Raw genomic sequence first — 19571 nt, forward strand, 5'->3', positions numbered from 1 at the left:
AATGTAGAATAGTTTCCTCTGGGGAAAAAGTGTAGCTTAGAGAAACAGTCTAATCAAATCACGTTACCAGGTGATGGATAGTTGAGTTCAGTTCAAGTCAATGAAAAATTAAGTAGCTGCTTTATATAAACCTCAGACATGTGGAAAAAAAGGAATAAATTCAGCCCTTGTCCAGTTATCCTCAGAATGAAATGATAATATAAAAGAGGATAGATTAAGATGGAGGTTCAAAGGGACATGATCTGATCTTTCAAAAAATGATGCCTTGTAAGGATACAGGAAGGGAACAGAAAGAACTGGAAAGGACAGAGTCCACATGGTTAAGGATCATGAATTCCATGATTAGTAATTTGAACTTTCATCTCTAGGTAACAGAAAGCCATTAAGTGTTTTTGACATGAGGTATAATATAAATTAAATAACCCCAGTGTGGAGGATGGAAGTAAGATTGAAAAAGTTGACTGGATGTAAGGTTGATTGCAGTTGTACTGGCAAGAGATAATGAAGACCTGCGTTGCTCTCAGGAAAACTAGATCTATTCATTTTTATTATTAATAAAATGTAAGCATGACGGTATACTTGAAATTATTTTTATCCTGATGCTCCTTCTGACATTACCTCCATACTTTTTTATCTTGGTGAACTTACTCATGCCCACCATATGACTTTACCAGGGCTCTGCAAACATAGTACCTTTACACCATTATCTTTTGTCTCAACCATAGAAATGGATAAACACAGGACCTTGATGAGGTTAGTTGTAATGAGTCCTTCTCTTCTATTCCTTTACCACAGTAACTGGTTCAGGTATGGACTAATCAGTGAACTTTCCTGGGATTTTTCTAATTGGATCATGGAAGAACGCTCATTCTTGTCTGATCCTGAAAATATGAGACTGTAAGTCTGCATGTTCCTGTGAGTGTGTTCTCCATGGATAAATACCCATGGAGAAAAAGCTGGGCTGCAATTAAAGAGAATTATGTCAAGACACAAAGCAAAAGACACAAGCAAAGCTCAGGTAGAAAATGGATAGAGCTTTTGAATTCATGTTTATAATTAGCTATGAAAAGTATACTACCCCTGCTTTTTCTAAGATTTGAATAAACTACAAATTCTGCTTTTATTTTTTAAAATTAGTTACAGTTGGGATTCTGGACTTACAATCACAAGAATGCTACTATAACTAGTACTGTACCAAATGCAAGGAATATGTGCTGATGATTCCTAAACCTTGTGATAAAAACAAATTGGCCTGAAGCTGTTACAAAAGGTGATGTCACTTGAAAATGTGATAATAAAATGACGAATGCCATCTTCCCCTTTGAACAAGACTAAGTACAGAACTTGGAAATAGTGTTATAAATAAAAATTAAAGCCCAGCATCAAACAGTGCATAGATTGACAATGTGTATGTTTTTTGATAAAACAAGTATGAAAACACTTCTTAAACTTATAGAAGCAGTTTCTTTTACTGTATTTGCACAAAAATGAAGAATTTCTGACTTATTCTCTATAGAAAGAAAGTAGAGGTAAGGACACTGGTAAAATATTCATCATAAACAAGAATTTCCACCACAGAGCAATCTGGATATGTTGTCATAGTGCTGTGTAACTAGGTGGAATTTGGACTGGTGCATTTTGCCTTGCAAGGTAGTAGGTAATGCTCTATCCTTTCAGTGAATTCATTGATACCAATTTGACATTTTCAATACTATTTTGTCAAAAGTCCAAGCACACAATATGTACTTAAAATGGTTACATCAGCACATTTTGAAAATATATATACCATCTTTAAGCATAGGGTAAGTTGGGCTGGTTATCAGTATTTATTCTTTTTTTTTCCTTTTTCCTTTTTGAAGTATTGTTGACATATGACACATTTTTAATTTTGTTAAATTCATGGTCAGATAACAAAATTACCAAAATTCAAGATAATCTTTTAAAATATGAAATATTTATAGCTGCATAAAGCCTCACAATTCATAAATACTATATTGATTTATTTTGGTTTATAAATCAGCTTATTTGGCATGTTGAATTAATTCTTACCATCACAGGTTGGAAGTGGATGACTCCACCAGTGGTTTTTTTCACATAGAAGAGGCTCTTCATGGCTTAGCCTATATCCTGGGTCACAACTAAATGAAACAGTAGAACCTATGGAGAAATCATGACCGTAGCGACGGCCATGTACAGGAATGCCAGGGTCCAAGCAAGAATAAGTGTTCACTGTAACACCTAGGAAACAAAGGGAATAGACAAAGAGTAAGTTTGATGGATTCAGATTTGCTAAAATCTATTCCTATTTCTTCAATCAATTGTGAGTTATGATTTTCACAAATAAATTAACATGCCCATAGCTTTATTTAAACAACCTGTAATTGTTTAACAAATTGGTTTTGACATTTCCTACCTGCAAAGCCCAGATTCAGATCATTTAGTTATATAAGAACCTAATGAAAATGTATAATTATCAAACTTTATATTATTTAAATTATATATATATAATCTATATATATAGTTGCCAGAGTGGCTGAGTTGGTTAAGTGGCCGACTCTTAACTTCAGCTCAGGTCATGATCTTAGATTCCTGGGATTAAGCCCCATGTCAGGCTCTATGTTCAATGGGGAGTCTGCTTGGTATTCTCTCTTTCTGTCTCTCCCTCTGCCCCCCCCTGCTCTCTTTCTCTCTCAAATAAATAAATAAATCTTTAAAAAATACATAGATATAAATATTAGTGATATATGAAAGTACAAACACCGTACCTTTCTAAATAAAGCAGTACAACTGCTTTGGTGGCTACTTGTCAAGGAAGGGAAATTATACTGAAACAGAAAATGGGTTATATTCCTAAATTCTAGTCCATGTTGTAACTATTATTATTTTTACTGTGTTTTGAGAACTATAAATATTATGTTATTGGTATAGTTTTTGCAATCTCCTTGTTTTCAGAGAAAGTTGAGCCAGGTAAATAGTGCCCTGGCAAAGGAATACCATGAAAATCTGGAGTGCATGCAGTGGTAGCACTGCAAATAATCCTTCTCATCATGTTTTGGTCTTCTAGAAAAATAGAACATTTTAAATGAATTTAATTTAAAAAATAGAAATTCACCAAATACTAAATACGTTTTAAAGTTTTATTAAGTGTAATAATTAAAATTTCATTCTACTGATTTTGGGGTTTGTGAATGGTTGATTTGAAAATAGTTTGGTTACCATCAGCTGGGGAACTTACTAAGTAGCAAAAACAACAAAAAAGGTCTTTGCCTGTTTGTATTCCTGAAAAGAAAGGGCTTATGATGTTAGAGATTGTTTCACGGTAGTAATTAAACCACGACATTAAATAGAATAAAAATGAGAAGTGATCTCATAAACTAATTTAAACAGAACATTACTGCCTTCAGGCCAGATTTGACCCAAACCAACATCCAATGCATCTTTGATCAACCTCTGCCTCTCTAGCTCTCAGTCTCCACTCTGCCTTTTAGTCACTAACTTCATAACTTCAATTATGGTATTAAGAGCCTATGGGTGACAAACTTGCTGACTGTGACAAAGACACTCTGCCTTGACCATAGTGTCGTCTGGATCCTCTGAATCCTTTTGACTAGGCCTCACCCGTGGTCCATTTAGTCCAGTTTTAGCAGCAATCCTGATGGGTCAGTTTACTGAAAATCCTCCTGTCTTGATGTCTGATTAAATTCCCTTTTCCCCACCCTCAATACTTTCTTCATTCTGACCTGTCTTCAGCAGAAATCCTGTCTGGTGGGTTTTAGCCAGATTCCATTCACCGCTAATGGCCACTCATCTTGGCAAGTTCTCTCCCACTGATTCTCCCTACCCTGCTCCTTGAGTATAAAGTCCCACTTGTAGTCAGAGTTGAGCTCAGTGTCTCTCCCCTTAGAGAAAACCCCACTGTAGTAGTCTGTTCTACTGTCTTTAATGAGTGTCGGTGAATAATTTCTTTTATAAAAACAATACATTTGAGCTTGACTTCTCATTTTAATTTCTCACTCAGTAAGTTTTCAAAGAAAAATATAAGAGCTATCATTCATTGATTACTTACTGCATGCTAACTATTATAATAACACATTGCATGTGTGGTTTTATTTAGTTCTTAAAATTGTCCTATGTCTGACACGTGATAAAATCACATGGCTTGGCCCGAGTGGGATTGAATAAGATTTGTTAGGAATAGGATATTGCAATGGATTAACAGAAAAGGGCCTGTCCATTTGTAACACATTGATAAAAATTAATTGCTAAGCAGAATTAATTTTGAAATAGATGCAAAAAATGATGCTACTCTGACTCCATTTTAACACAAACATATTAAACTAAAATCCCAATTAAGGCCCTTCAATTCATCTGAATTCCCAAGTATGAGTCAAGCCTCTTGTTACATTTTACAATAATATTAAGAAAATATTTTTCCATGCCATAAAGCTCTAAATAAAAAGAGAAGTTAATATAATTAAACAATATTATAGATAATACAATCTTTAAAAAAAGTAATGAGTAGATATTGATTATGGTTTTAAAATCCCATAAGCCCATTGACCAGAGCTGCTGAAAAGAGATATCCAATATGGAATATAAAGTTATATATTTCAAATGCAGAAATTTTTCTTGAGGGGACAAGGGGTAAGGAGACTTGAATATAAAAATAAGTGGTAGAATACCTATCTGTACCTGATATAAAATACCTTGCAGTAACCTTCTTAAATGTGCTATTAGATCCATTCCACCAAAACTGCTTTTCATGCAAAGATACATGGCAATGTATGTCAAGACGCAAGTGAGCACACGTATATGTATACATCATATGCAATACACTCATACACATATAAATATAACAAGTGTTTATAAAGTAAAAATCTTGGTTCTATGTATATACTAGAATCAAATTATTTTTAAATATCATATGTATTTTAGATTTTTTAAAATAAAACTGTAACCTTCTAAGTGAGATTATTATATGCTGATTGCAACATTGTGAGTGAATTACGGCTTGTTTTAATATGTAGCCTTTGATCAGCTATGTTAGTCATATTTGGACATATATGTATATATTTTGCTTTTCAAACTTACCATAATTTTCAATATTTTATACAGAATAATAAAATTGAGTATTCTAAATGGAAAAATGTGTGCAATTAATGTGAGTAAAATATAAAAGAATGACTTTATGAAGTGTATGCTAAAGGAATTTGTCAATGTTCATATACATCTTAGATTGATACTTACTATTATTGGCTTTTCAGAATTGTGCACAAATAACTAGTACATGAACTCATCATTTGAAATTTGTTATCTCATACTTCTGACATTTCCTTTTATAATGTTGTTACATAGGTATTGCTGAAAAATCTTTTGCAGAATTTACTAAAACACATACTTTGTGAAGTATTAGCATTATCGTCAGTCAAGGAAGATTTAATTTTATTTTATTAATAAATTTGTAGTTATTTTAATGATACAATGGTAATACCAAATGTAGGAAAGATGGAATAGGGAAATCAAAGAATATTTTACTTACTTTCATAGTGAATCTTGAAACCATTATTAGAACGGCTGTTGTCTGTCGTAAATAGAAGATATATAAAATTACTGCTACTGAATAGAAACTGGGGCACTTGGGTACCATTGTAAGACCCAAGCAAGGGTGACAGAAGATTTGGCCCATCATGGACTTCCAGAACATCATAATTCAGTTCAGTCTGAAATCTAAGATTAAGAGACACATGTGAAAATATATTTGTTAGAATAACACTATAAGGAAAATAACAATTTAGATTGTTATTTAAATGACTAAACATTTTACCATTTTTATATTGTAATTTTTCTTTAGCTTATCTAATATCATATATATCATTTAAGACCTCATTATGTGCAAATACCTAAATTGTAAGCTCTTATTCCTATGGAAAGTTATCATTAAAGAGGTATGTGTATGTATTTGTTGTTCAGAAGTAAGATTTCTTTCAAATATTATGAAATATCATCACTAAATAAGTGGCCTTTCCATTAACCATGCATTTTTGGGGAGTCACCTTTCTTTTAACTTCATTTTATGGAAAAGTATGTGATTCATATTTATCTTCAACCAGTTAATCAGATTCTCATCTTAATTCTATATACATTTCAAATCTCACTTCTGCTCTATGTAGCGGCGCTTTTTTCTTTTTTTTTTTTTGACAAATCTGTTTCAGTCATTAGAAATTCTATATAGTTTTTATTTCAAAACAGTGGTCATAATTATTATTAGTTAATGATAATAACGATTATGTAGTTGATGTTTACTAAGTGCTTGAGGGTCTGTTAAATAGTTTATCTACATTCATTTATCCAAACTTCACCTAACCCTGTAAATTAGCTCCTATTATTATACTCATTTTGCAGGTAAGAAAATTGAGGCCTGCAGAACTTAAATAGTTTAAATCCAAGTCTCTCTGTTGCTCCTTAACCACTATCTTATGCTATACTATACTGGTTGGTTTTATTTTTAGATTTTTGGTGGTTGTTACTGCTAATGTTTTCAATTCTTGCAAAATACGTAATTTTTATAAGTTGCAATCAACACAGAGCTACTTTTAACATGCATAAGATATTATAAAAAATAGCATTTTAAATGCTATTTAAGAAGTGCAGCTGAAATATTTTTCAATCTGTACCACTTTTACACCCTGTTAAGCAATATATTAGTAAAATAAGTGAATTTCATAAGTTTATCCTAGTTTTTATTTTGCAATATGGAATATATTGCATTGGTCTAAAAATAATTTTTCCAATAATACGATTTAAAATAGAAAATGTATAGGAACACATTATGTCTTTTAAGTAAATGATCAGACAATAGTATATTACAAGTCCATTATTTGGTTGTTTTGTAGTCAGTGTATTGTAGTATTAAAATTGGAGTTTCACTTCGATAGCTAGTCAGCTGATAATAACCAAATTAAAATGCACAGAAGAGTCAGAGATTACTTTGAATTGAAACATAAAGAGACAATTCTTAATAGAATAGCAACATTAACTGGTAATATAGAGAACACTGTTCAGTAGGAGTGGATCCTTAAAAAGAAAATCAACACAGATTTGCCCTAAGGAACCATAAAAATATATTACAATAACAAGGGAAATGAATTAGGTTTACACAATAATTTGAATTTCTTTCATTTTATGTTTCAAGATAGTTGTATACATTTCTCATTAATTGCCTCAATCTAGTGTTCATTTGTTTATGACATTAAATTTATTGTTTATCATAAACAAATGTTATGGAACCACTATATGGTGTTAAAAATGAAATTGAACCTAATCTTACTCAATTTTTGTTGTCTTTTAAAAATATTCTTGATGTAATCCAAAGCCATTCTGACCAAACTGAAATAAAGTTAAAAGCGTTATTGTCTGGAAGTGATACTGATAGGTATGATCTAGGAGTTAAGGACAGAAAAAGAAATAGAAAGATGGGCTTAGGATGATTAATAGTAAATCAGTTCATATAGAAGCTGCCAAACATTGAGAAAGTTTAGAAACTGTTGGAAGAAACAAAGCAAAATTTTTCTGCAGATCTGAAAATAAGACTTGTAAACTGGCTATGTTAAGAGATAAACAGCTAAAAAAACACATATGTTCCTTGGCATTATTATGTTGCTTTGTGTTTGATAGGAAATTCAATTTCTTAAGATTTCATTGACTTAATGTATTTGAGACAATTTCAAGGAGCCAAATAGTGGCTTATATATTTGTAATGTTATTTAGTTTTTTTTTCCTCTCCCCATAGATTAAATCTAGTCAATTGCTACATTTGAGAATATATGAAAATAGCTATGTCATCATCTTAGTTATAGTATTTATTTAAAATTTCATTTTAACCAAATTAATTTAAATTATTCCTGGGTATTAGAAAACAAAGGACATAACTCAGTAATAAACACAATTCATTATTTGGAGCCAAACTCTCTAAAAAGTATTCTCACAATGACAGAAACTATTGAAGAGCTGGCAACCAGTGTTCTTACAATAGCTTGGTAGGAAATCAGAAGGGAATTAGTTTTTTCAAGACATAATTCTTACTACTTCAGAGAGGATATCTTGTTTCTTAAAACAATCTTACACAGGAAATGAAGCGCCAAGATATTATAGGGTCAGTAAACAAGGAAGTGATAAATGTACATATTTCTGACTTCAAGATGACTATTTGATACCTCTAATCTAACGGATAAACCTCTCATTTATTTTTTTTAACTTGATGAAGTCCCTTGTTCACCGCATCCCAACTGAACTACTCCTAACTGTGTGATGGCTGTTTAAGATGTGGATTATTTTAAAGGAACCCATTTTCTGACAAAGCACACGGTATATGGATAGCCCTAAGAGAAAATCTCATACCCTTAGAGGATCTTTAGAAAAGAAGAAATGGAAGACGGTATTTAAATAGTTTTCCTTTCAAATTGTTCCAATTCAAGAATCTTATGGGCTTGTGTGTGTGTGTGTGTGTGTGTTTGTGTGTGTGTGTGTGTGTGTGTGTGTGTAGGAGAGAAGGGTAGAGGACTCAACCCCCAAAACAAATATTTCAGTTTAGAACATTGTTTCAGAATTGAGACTTATTTATTTTAGTTATGTAAAGTAAAATTCAAAAGAAATATACTGATATAGCTATGCCCTGTCTATTCTAAAACAGTGAAAATAACATCAATAAATTCTTAAAACATTTCTTAAAGTTCTTAAAACCATTCTTCCAGTGTTTTAGCTAATTAACAAGGAATAGTTTTATATGGATGTATGTTGATGTGTGTGTATATACATGTGTGTGCATATATTTGTGTGTATATATGTGTGTGTGTATACATATATACATTGTTATCAAGGAGGTGGAGGAGCTATGAGGTTTATAATTTACTTTAGAGAGTGACACAGGGATTAAGAAAAGAGGCACAGTTGACAAGTCTTGCTCAGTGGTGCTCACGGGAAGAAGACAAAATCTTTGGACTCTGGGAATCATTTCTCACCCCAGGCCAGTTCTGGCTGACCTACAGAACTGTGTATTGTTGCTGTGCAGAAACCCTAGCACTGAAAATCACTTTTCAGTGTGACTCTTGCTTACAGCCTCATTTAAAGGATTTGTGTCACAGGAAGCAGATAAGAGAATAAGAAAGTGGCAGAAGAAAAAGTGCTAGGTAACCATATTTATCAGAATTAAATGGGGTTTTTGTCTATTTAACTGGCATTACAGTTTATCAAAATTGTTGAAAGGATTTTTTTTTTAACCAAGAAGATAAGTCTGGGATGGTTTAACGTAGAATATAGGTGATATAACTAACACTAATTTTACTTTAGAGAATTCTGAAAGTATCTACACAAGATAGGCAAGCAGCAAAGAGGCCTGCGTAATGGCCTATCAGGAGGGATAGAACGCGCATGTTAAAAGACGTTGGACAGAGAAAATTTGTCTTCAAACAAAAGAATAAAGTCAAAAGTCACAAGTGTGGTGCTCTGAATTATAAGCGCTGCTTTGCAATCTGCTTCTCAAGTTGGCAACTCTAGATAGCTGAGAGATATCCCCTGTTTTTTATTTATTTAATTATGGTTGGTGATTCTCATGAGCAAACCAGGGGATGTTTTTCAATAAAATAATGCACTTTGTGTTAATAAAACTTAAGCTAATTTTCAAGTGATATTATTTTCTGCTTATGTAGTATTTTTAAATTGAATATAAAATAATGAAAATAACCTATTTTTAAAGTTGTCTACCATTTGAGTCAGTTGGGAGGTGGAGAAAGAGTGAATTCTTAGGAAAACACTGATCTTTGAGTTAAGAAAAAAACATCATTATTTGTATGTGTTGGAAAGAAAAACAAAATCTACACCCTTTCCTGCCCCCCATCACTCACTGGAAGCTCACAGACACAAGAGTTAAATCCATCGGGATAATAAGCTACCAGAAGAAGTTTACCGTGCTAGATACTGGAGGGAGTACTGGGAAATAGAGGAAGGAGGGTTGAAGATCCTGGGTGTGAACAAGGCGAGAGCCAGAGAAGAGTCTGAGATAAGAGAGGGCCCTGGAAAGATACATGCAATCGTTCCCAAGATAGGGATTTGCAGGAAAAATTTAAGAAAGTGCAATAATCCTCTTTTGTTATCCCTTGGATTAAGGTTTTTGTAAGAAGGAAGGAAAGTGATACAAAGAAGGAGAAGCATAAGGAGTTGGAGGGTGGCAGCCTCCCTAGCTCACACATGAGATGATGTTAAGACCAGGGTTTCAGAACTGGAAGTAAACAAAAGCATCCCCAGGAATTCTGAAAACTTAAGAAGGGCCCAGACTTTCCTCTGAATATAAGATGAGGCTCAAGCCTTTTTATTCAGATATTGAAGAATAATGACATGATAAGAAATATACGGGTGATAGATGTTATAAACTATGGGAGTATAAACACATTTTCAATTGCCTTAACATCATAACATCTAATACAAAATAATGTTAAGTCCCAAACAGGAAATCCTAAAAAATAATGTACTAATACTCATAATGATATACTTATTTAAAATATGAATTAATTATGATAGAAAAATATGCTAATCCTTCAAGTCTATGCTCTAAATTGAACAAATTAAAAATATGCAACAAATTTGTCTAATTGACATGAATTAATATAATTTTTTGAATTATTCAATGATATGATCAATATTATTATGTTATATGCTCCAAACCAAATAGAATTCTGAGTAGTAAGTTTGGTTAATTTAGCTCCCACATTTATGGGACATTATTATATGATGAAAATTTTATTTTGAATAAATCATATGCTTTACACTAAAATTACTATGGCAAAACAAGCTGTATCACTGAATAAAGGATATGATTTCAATACCACAACAAAAAACTCTGCAAAGTATTCTAAATATAAACTTTTTTTTAAATGTGTAAGTCATTGTTATGGGCTGAATTGTGTTCCCCTAAAATTCTTCTGTGAAGTCCTAGCCCCTAGTACCTCTGAATGTGCCTGTACTTGGAGAAAGTTTCTTTAAAGAGATAATTAAGGCAAAATGAGATCATATGGGTGGTCCAACATGACTGATACTCTTTCAAGAAGAGGAAATTAGGAAACAGAGAAAAGACCATGTGAAGACAGAGGGAAAAGACAGCTAACTACAAATCAGGGACAAAGGCCTTAGAAGATACAATCCTGTTGACACCTTGATCTCAGTCTTCCAGCCTCCAGAACTGTGAGCAAATAGATTTCTGTTGGTTAAGTCACTTGGTCTGTGATATCTTGTTATGGCAGCCCTGCCAAAGTAATACAGTTGTAGTAAAGTTGTGTAGTCCAAAATAATGTAGGATGGCCCCATGTGAAATGTTTAGCCCTTTACATTTGTCAAATAAAATTTGTTTTCTTCTCAACTTTTAAAATACTAGTATTAATTCAATGAAGAACCTCTTGAATTATGAAGGATTGTGTTATGATCATAAAATTCAATCATCAGCATAATTCTGCTACCTTTATGTTTTCCATGTGAATAAAATGCTTACAAAGTTTCCTTTTTTTTTTTAAATAAAGGGATTGGAAGATGGAGGGAGTAAAAAATATAATTGGGAAATTATATAAATACTTCCATTTCAATTTATAAATAGCACTCCAATCATAGACTTGAAGCTTCATTCTTTTAACTCTTCAATATTCAATATTGTAATCTTTCATGAAATACATTATTTGATCAGTAGTACTGATCAAAAAAAAAAAGTTCAACTGGCCAATCATTAACACACATTAATTTGACACAGTCTTTTTTTTTTTTTTTTTTTGAAGACCTAAGTATGTGGGTGGTGTGCTTAAGTCTCTCAGGCTGTACTACAGTATAAATTCAAATGTGTTTATAGCACTTCTGCCTTTTGAAATAAAGCAGGACACACAGGCCCTTTAAAATATAGGACAAGTAAACTCATTAAGTTAAAGGCCACATGTTCATATCTCAGTAGTGTATATATGTATATAAAGCAAATGCATATAAAGCAAAAAAGGTCCATCTTGCATATCTCAATAGCCCTGCCAGAGCATTAAACAATAGAAAATTAACTTGAAGCAGGCTGAAAGGTTAAAAGGGGCAGTCTGAAGCATTCTTGGCTCAGTAATCAACTATTTCAATAAAATGATACACAAATTTGGTAAATAAAGTGGATAATGCCAACTATTCTTTTAGATAATATGTATTTTTTTAAAGGTAGAAAAATATTTGTAGAGACCTTTCAAATGTAATTTTGATAGAGTGTCCAGGTTCAGCTTCAATCACCCACTCACAGTTCAAAGAGTCTTTATAGTATCCTGGCCATCCTGGTGAGAGAATCAATCCACTGGGAGCTGAGAAATGGCCACCACATGGAGCTGAGAAAATGAAATCAGAGAACCAGTGAGAACAGAAGCTTTAGAACAAATTGCAGAGATTATTATTAGTTCCAAGTGTAATTTTTTTAAAAGAACCTCTGCATGTACTTTAAAAATGCTCTTTAGTAACATTTTGAAAGTAAAACTAGATCCAGTCCTATTACTGAATGATTATTTTCCTTAGAAAAAGTAACTGAAACACGGCATGTCTATATCCTCTGCATGTCAGATAAACGGATCATCCTCAAGTGTCCTGATGATGTGCCTTAAATGCATTCTTATGTCTCCGTCATTTTCACATTCAAGGCTTGAAAACAATGTAAATTGTTAGCTTTAATGACTCTCTCTCTCTCTTTCGTTTTCTGACACATTATCAAATACTTCTCATTGATGCTACACACTGTCTAAAACTCTAATCATCCTTGTTCCAGAATACCTACCACAATTTGGGCCTCCACTGATTGAGCCTCTTCCCTGATTTCCCATCCCCTGATTTCTCTCTTGCTTTAATCCAGCCATCAGAATAATCTCCTTCAAATTACACTTTCATTATACCATTCCCTTCCCTAGACATCTACTTTGATCTCTTTTCCTTTACATTAGCTTCAAATCCTCAGTTTATCATTTCAAGTATATAATTTTCTGCTTTTCTCTAAATTTACAGACAATTGAAATCATAATGATAATATTGTAATTCCAGTAGGTCCTGATTAGGTATTTTGGTATAAACACCTCATTCTGGAGATGAAGAAACCAAATCCGGAGAAGAGGTACTCCCCAAAGTTTACAAGACTTATTAAGGTCTGAGAAGTTTTGAGGTCCTTTTTTTGTAAAAAAATGACTTGAAAATACTTCTATTCTCCATGCGATAGCCAAGGGTTTTTTTTTTCTTTTTTTCTTCAATTGCAAATCTGACCACACACTTCAATGGCTGCTTTCTGTGTTGACCCAGTAAGGCCCTGAATGAACTAGTTTACAGTCTAGCCTAGACTCTGAACTTCTTGACTTGACTCTGCAGCCCAGGTATCAAGCCTGCCTGTACCTTCAGGAAGTATACACAGAAAATATAAATAGAGCAAAGAGTATTGGAATTACTGAAAATTATCCAGGAAGGGGAAAAAAGAAAAGATCAAACATATACTGTATTAGCTTCTCAATATATTAGAGACTATCCCCAAAAACTGTGTTATAGTTTTATCTAAATCATTCCATTTAAACTTTATCTCATGTGTTATATTTGTGTTGTTTACTTGTTTCTTTCTGTTTTATCTTGCAGAATTTCTAAAAGCTATTGCTCCAGACCCCATTTTTACTTGTTTTTATTTTTAAAATAATTTAGTATAACCTATAAACAAAATAGGAAATATTTACAAATTGGCCTAGGAATCCAGAATTACTATAAATATCCTTTAGAGAATATCTTCATGTTAAATTGCCAATATTTGTTATTTGCATGAAGAAAAAAAAAACTTTCATATAAAATTAGATTTTCTTCCTTAGTAGAATTTAATTTTGTTTCCTAAAAAGCTTTCAAAGGAGACCATTTTCATGAGGATTATTTACTCTTCATTGTTACAATGACTCATAATTAGGTTTCCTGTTGGGTTATTATGTATTTCAAAAATAAAATTATGTGCATAATAGCCACTTAAATTACCATATTTTAAAAGACAGAGTAAAGTATCTTAGTGAGAGAAGGTCCTGGAAATATGGAGAATCGACAGAAATCCTTAAAATGTCACGGACTCCTTGTTTTAGGCAAGTATTTGTGCACTTCAGTCTAATCATCATTAAAAGAGGTAATCAGTCATAAAATTAACAATTGAGTAACAGGCCATAAAGGATTAAAAAGTAAAGTACTAAGTAAAGCCTTTTAGCTGGTCCCTCCATCTGAAGTGTGAGGGAGGCAGTTAGGAGGGGTCTTTAGAGCAGAGGAGTAACTTAAAAATGTGATTATTGTTTGTTCCCTGAAAGGATTTTCCTGAACTGTGACCCTACTCAAAGGTGAGTCTTCTAGTTAACTTATGACATATTCTGAAGCAGCTTCTTTCTCTTACATAAAGGGTTGAAACTCTTCACATTTATTATTCCAAAAGTATGGGAATAGACTCCATAAGAGAGTGTGAAACCTAAAATGCTCAGTGCAGGTCAGTCAGGAAAAGCCTTATGGTCACAGTGACTGGCAGACACAGGGCAGGGAGATGTGTGCATGGAAAAGCTATAGTGTAGCAACAGCAGCAAAGTATGGAGTGGGCAAAATGCAAGAAAAAAATAAGAAGAGATCAAGTATGGAGAAAAGAGATGTAGAAATCTACTCAAAGCAAAAACAGTAAGAAATATAGGAAAGAAGAGACAGAGAGAGACAGAGACAGAGAGCACGCTTTTGAACAAAGAACTACTAATAATATTAGTAACAAATATTTGAATTTGTAAAGCAAAACTTAACTGTAAAAGGAATAATAAATTAGCAGCCTAGACCTTACAACTTTGTCATATCAATGTACAGCTTATATTAAACTAATAATTTTCTTTAAATATATTCACTTATATTTTAACTTAAAGACTTTTTTAGACTTGCTCTAAGCAAAAATATCTATGAAATCACAGTTTTAATAGACTACTGATTTTTTTCCCAAAATGCTTAAAAAATAAATATGTAGCTATTGAAATGTAATAAGTGTTTACACATTTATCAACTAAAATAGATTGTGTACCTTCAGGTACAAAGGCAACACAGTTTAAGACACACTTCTGTAAAAGACAGTAACTATCCTTGCCTGAACAAAGAAAACTAGAATATCTATAAAACAGAAAGGAGATCAAGACCATATAAGGTGTTTTCAAAGTCCCGTTCATTCATTCATTCACTCACTCATCATTTACTCATTCATATTTCATTCATGGAGCAAATAATTGTGTGTTAGGTATGTGTTCTGTGTGGTTTTTGTATTACTTTTACCAGTTAACATTTATCGAATCTTTCCCATGTGCCAGGAACTGTGTGAAAAGTCCCTTGGATTATCTTATAGAATGCTCAAAAAAAAAAAAATCCAACTGCATTATAGATAAGAACATTGATATGTAGAGAATTTAAACAATTTGCTTATGTGCCACCCCAAGATTGGCCACATTGGCATTTTAATTATTTTAAATAAAGGTACTGAAGAGACAACCTGGACAAAAAAAGGTCACTTGGATCCTTCTTGGTCTGCCTGAAAGCAGGAAATAAATCTCCCATATCAAAGATATCTTCCCTGTTCCAAGAGGTAAAGAGACATCCTATCACCAAAGATGGGAAATTTAGAGCTAAGAAGGCTGTGTAAATAAACCTTGTGACTTTTTTTTTTTTTTTTTTTTTTACTAATTTACTACTGTGGTCCAAATTCCGTTTAGATTTCTTACCAATTGAAGCTTCTTAAGTTTTCTTTGTCCTGCCAATTCCTCAAAGATTCATTACCTCTTTGTATACGAAGTGTAGGAACTACCTGCCTTGCTCATTTCTTTAGGTTTCAATTTCATTATTGGTCCTCCTTGGGCATGTAATAAAACTTTTTTTTTTCCTCCTGTTAATCTGTTTTAAGTAAATACAATTCTTAGTTCAGTTGGGAGACTTTGATTAGTAGAGACAAAAGATTCCTTTCCTTCACATATCAGCCAGAAAGGATTTGAACAGAAGCAATTTGGTTCTAGAAACTTCTTTCCAAATGCCATTAAGTAATCTTTTTCCTTTTCTTATAGTGCTCATGTGCAAGAGACAGAAACATAAAGTAATAATGTCATAAATTCTATTAAAAAGATATGTCCATGGGACAAGGAGTCTGGAAGAGGGCATGAGTTAAGGCTTCATGCAAACCTAATAGGTTTAGTGAAGACAAAGATGGATGGCTAGGGGGATAGAATGTCCAATCCAAAGATTTTTATTCTTGAATCTTGTTTATTTATTCATGAGAGAGACACACAGAGAGAGGCAGAGACATAGGCAGAGGGAGAAGCAGGCTCCCCCCAGTGGAGCCTGCTGTGGGACTCGTCCCAGGACCCCAGGATCAAGTCCTGAACCAAAGGCAGACACTCAACCACTGAGCCATCCAGATGTCCCCAACCCAAAGATTTTTAATTCAAATTTGAGATTCTAACAACCCCATTTTAAGTGCTTCTCCAATATTATTATTTTTATTTCTTCACGTATTCCATTAATTCAATAAGTATTTGTTTAGTTTCTGCTATATATGTAAGATACTCTGCTAGTTGCTGAAATTTAAAAAACAAATCCATATGATATTTTCTCTGCCCTCAAGAGACAAGTATTCTACATGGATGTAGGTACTCCGATTTTCCAATAGGCACAGCTAACATGCAATGCATGCTTGAGCTGGGTAGGCAGTCTGGGAACACAGGGAAGAGACAGGTAACATCCTAAAGACCTTAGGAAAGAGTTCTTGAAGGTGATTTTGTCAGAAGTGAATTTAGATTTAGAAAAATGAGTAGAAGACAGGGGGAGTTGCAGTAAGAGCAGAGACAGGAAGTGAAAAATACTAATGTGTATGAGGTAAAGTCAAGTAGTTCTTTTTTTCCAAAGCGTATAGTTTGTGGAGGAAAAAAGGAGAGCACTTATGGTTTTATGCAGTGGTTATTGCTTTAGAAAACTTTTAAACCTTAGTAGGTACTCAGAGAACTTGATAAAATGCAGATTTCCAGAAGGCACTTCTAGTAGTTATAAGGTGGGATCTAGAAAGCTGTATTGTTAACAAGACCTTACCCCACCCTGACCTCATAGGTCATTCTGCCACTGTTTGCCCATAGACCACTTGACAAAACCTAAGATGTGACTGGTCTGTGGCTTCATGATTCTACTGGATGATATCTCAGGAGCCTGAGATAAATAAGTGATTTGCATCTGTTACTGTAATATAGATTGTTGCCTCTTACCCCCGCCCCCATTTTTAGCAATTAAAAACAAGACATACATGGTAAATGCAAGGTAGACATAGTTCATTTATCTACATTTATTTCTCTAAGATCTGAAGAAAGTCTGTTATAAATAATTTGCGTTGGAGTGCTGATTCATTTCTGTACTTTAAGTAGAACGGACAAATTCAAAATACCCAATATGTTTTAAGACCTGTATGAAAGAGTCAAAAGTGCTTCAGACTGTATTCAGATAAAATTCCCTTGAATAAAAAGGCTAAGGAATTTTAGTGTTCCACAGCAGGAGATGCTCTTTCATCTGAGAAGTGGCAGTTAGGTGCTCAGGGGGTAGTTGGGGATGGGAAGAGCTGGGTGTGATCTCAGGTGGTTGGCTAGAAGTGATTTTAAAAAGGGAGTACTCTAACATTTCATCCATTAGATAGCCTTTCTGTAGAGCTGTGCATGATAAAATCTAGATAGCATCTCAAGGATTATCAAACAATGATGGTTCTATCCCCAGTTCCCTCCCCACTCCCCCTTTTAACTTGTTTTATGGATATAGGTGTGGTAAGTAATCACTGACTCTCTTTAACCTCTGCACTGGATGATATTTCAAAGAAAATTAGGAGATATATGTTGGGTCTGAATCTAGGATAAAAAGAGGAAGCCAGACACACAAATTAAAAGGCCAGGGTTACAGAGAAATGATCATAGTTCTGCAGCTTCTTCCATTGCTATAGCCCCTTGATCCCTTCTCCTGTACTCAGCTCTACAGAGAGTGGAAGCAAAACCCTGCCAACTGCTACTGCATCACTTTCCCTACAGTAGTCCTCTAGGAGAATGGGATTTAATACTATGTAAACATGTAATTAAAAGTGGGGTTTATTTTTAGATGTACACATATTCTCTCAATGAGAACCACAAATAAATTCTGATCTATGTATCAGACTGTTACTCTAATTGCTCTTTCAAAAAAACTCCCTCCAAAGAGAATGCCATGTCTGTGAATGAGAAGGTTTTTCTATCCTTTGAAGCTAATTGAGTTCAAGAGAAAACTCCTTATTCTCAAAGGGAAAGTTTGTCAGGCATGTGGATCCAGTCTTGCCTTCAAACAGTTCTCCAGGGACTTCAGTCCCATCCTATTCACTCAAGGAATTTTCTCAGATACCCCTTAGAGAGTAGGAAGGAGAATGAGCCATAGTTATGCAGGGAGTTCTCTGCTAAGGGCAAGGAAGTTCTTGCTTGAGTAAGCATTTTATGGTACATTCTGAAATTGATGTAACAAAACCAGAAATGGGTTTCCTTCCTTCCTTCCTTCCTTCCTTCCTTCCTTCCTTCCTTCCTTCCTTCCATTGCCTTCAAATATGCACTGCTAAATCTCCACCTCCTTAAAAAATGTTGAGCAGGTCCTCTAACATTTTCATCACTTTCAATATTAAAAAAAAGTTGGTCCTGTTCAAAATAAAATTATCATCTTATCCTCTCCATGCATCCACCCAAGGTGTGTCTCTCAGCAATGGTCAGAAAGGCTTGGAGGATAGGGAGGAGGGTGCTGATGGAGGACCAGCACTTGCTGATTCATTCATTCCTGCATTCACTTCAGCACTGAGAAGAGTCTCCGCCTCATCTTATCTCCTTCCTCTTCCATTTAGATCCTTTTGCCTGTGGTGTGTTAAGGCTGGGATGGGACAGATTGTGCTGTCAGTCCTTTCTTGGCTATTGCCTTACTTCTGACTGTTCCCTGATGCCTTCCATTGATCAGATATGGAAAATGTTTGTTTTCCATGAGAGTAAATGAGTCCTTTGGAAAGGGAAAGAGTGTGGAATGGTGGATTCTCACTATAAAATTCCCTGATATAGGAGAAGGTCATCCTTTTCCAGTCACCTCTTGCTCCCATCCCTGGCAGTGTACCCGATGATCTCAGGTGGTTGGGTTTCCTTCACTTGATGGCCAAGCTCCTGGTGATATTCATTTGTGCACAGAAAATTCACATCACTGACTTGCCAAATTTTTTGACCTAGACAGCTTTCTTTCTTTTCAATCTGTCAGCTTTCACCAATTTTCTTCCTCTTGTTCAATCAGCACAGAAGACAGATCAGCAAGTACTATACAGTTTAATCAGATATTCACATGGAATTCCTGCTCCTCTTTCTCTGAGGAAACTCCATTCTCTATGAGAGATTCTTCTAAAGCTTTCCCGTCAACTTGACTTGAAGAAAAAAGACTAGTACCCTCCTCCCTAGAGGGAGATAAATGAAAAACTGAACAACTTTGACTTC

General features: G+C 33.9%; 1 protein-coding gene across 3 annotated transcripts in view; it reads right to left on the reverse strand.

The window, feature by feature from the left end:
• Positions 1 to 19571, reverse strand: part of CSMD3 (CUB and Sushi multiple domains 3) — a 1184516-nt gene that overhangs the window by 384271 nt on the left and 780674 nt on the right. For all 3 annotated transcript variants that reach the window (XM_055314112.1, XM_055314111.1, XM_055314109.1), the window contains 3 exons: positions 12248 to 12386; positions 5540 to 5727; positions 2050 to 2238 (listed from right to left, as the gene is read on the reverse strand). In XM_055314112.1, the coding sequence (XP_055170087.1) occupies positions 2050 to 2238; positions 5540 to 5727; positions 12248 to 12386 (516 nt within the window). The remainder of the gene's footprint in view (positions 1 to 2049; positions 2239 to 5539; positions 5728 to 12247; positions 12387 to 19571) is intronic.

Source organism: Nyctereutes procyonoides, unplaced genomic scaffold (assembly GCF_905146905.1).
Source record: "Nyctereutes procyonoides isolate TBG_1078 unplaced genomic scaffold, NYPRO_anot_genome, whole genome shotgun sequence".
Lineage (NCBI taxonomy): Eukaryota > Metazoa > Chordata > Mammalia > Carnivora > Canidae > Nyctereutes > Nyctereutes procyonoides.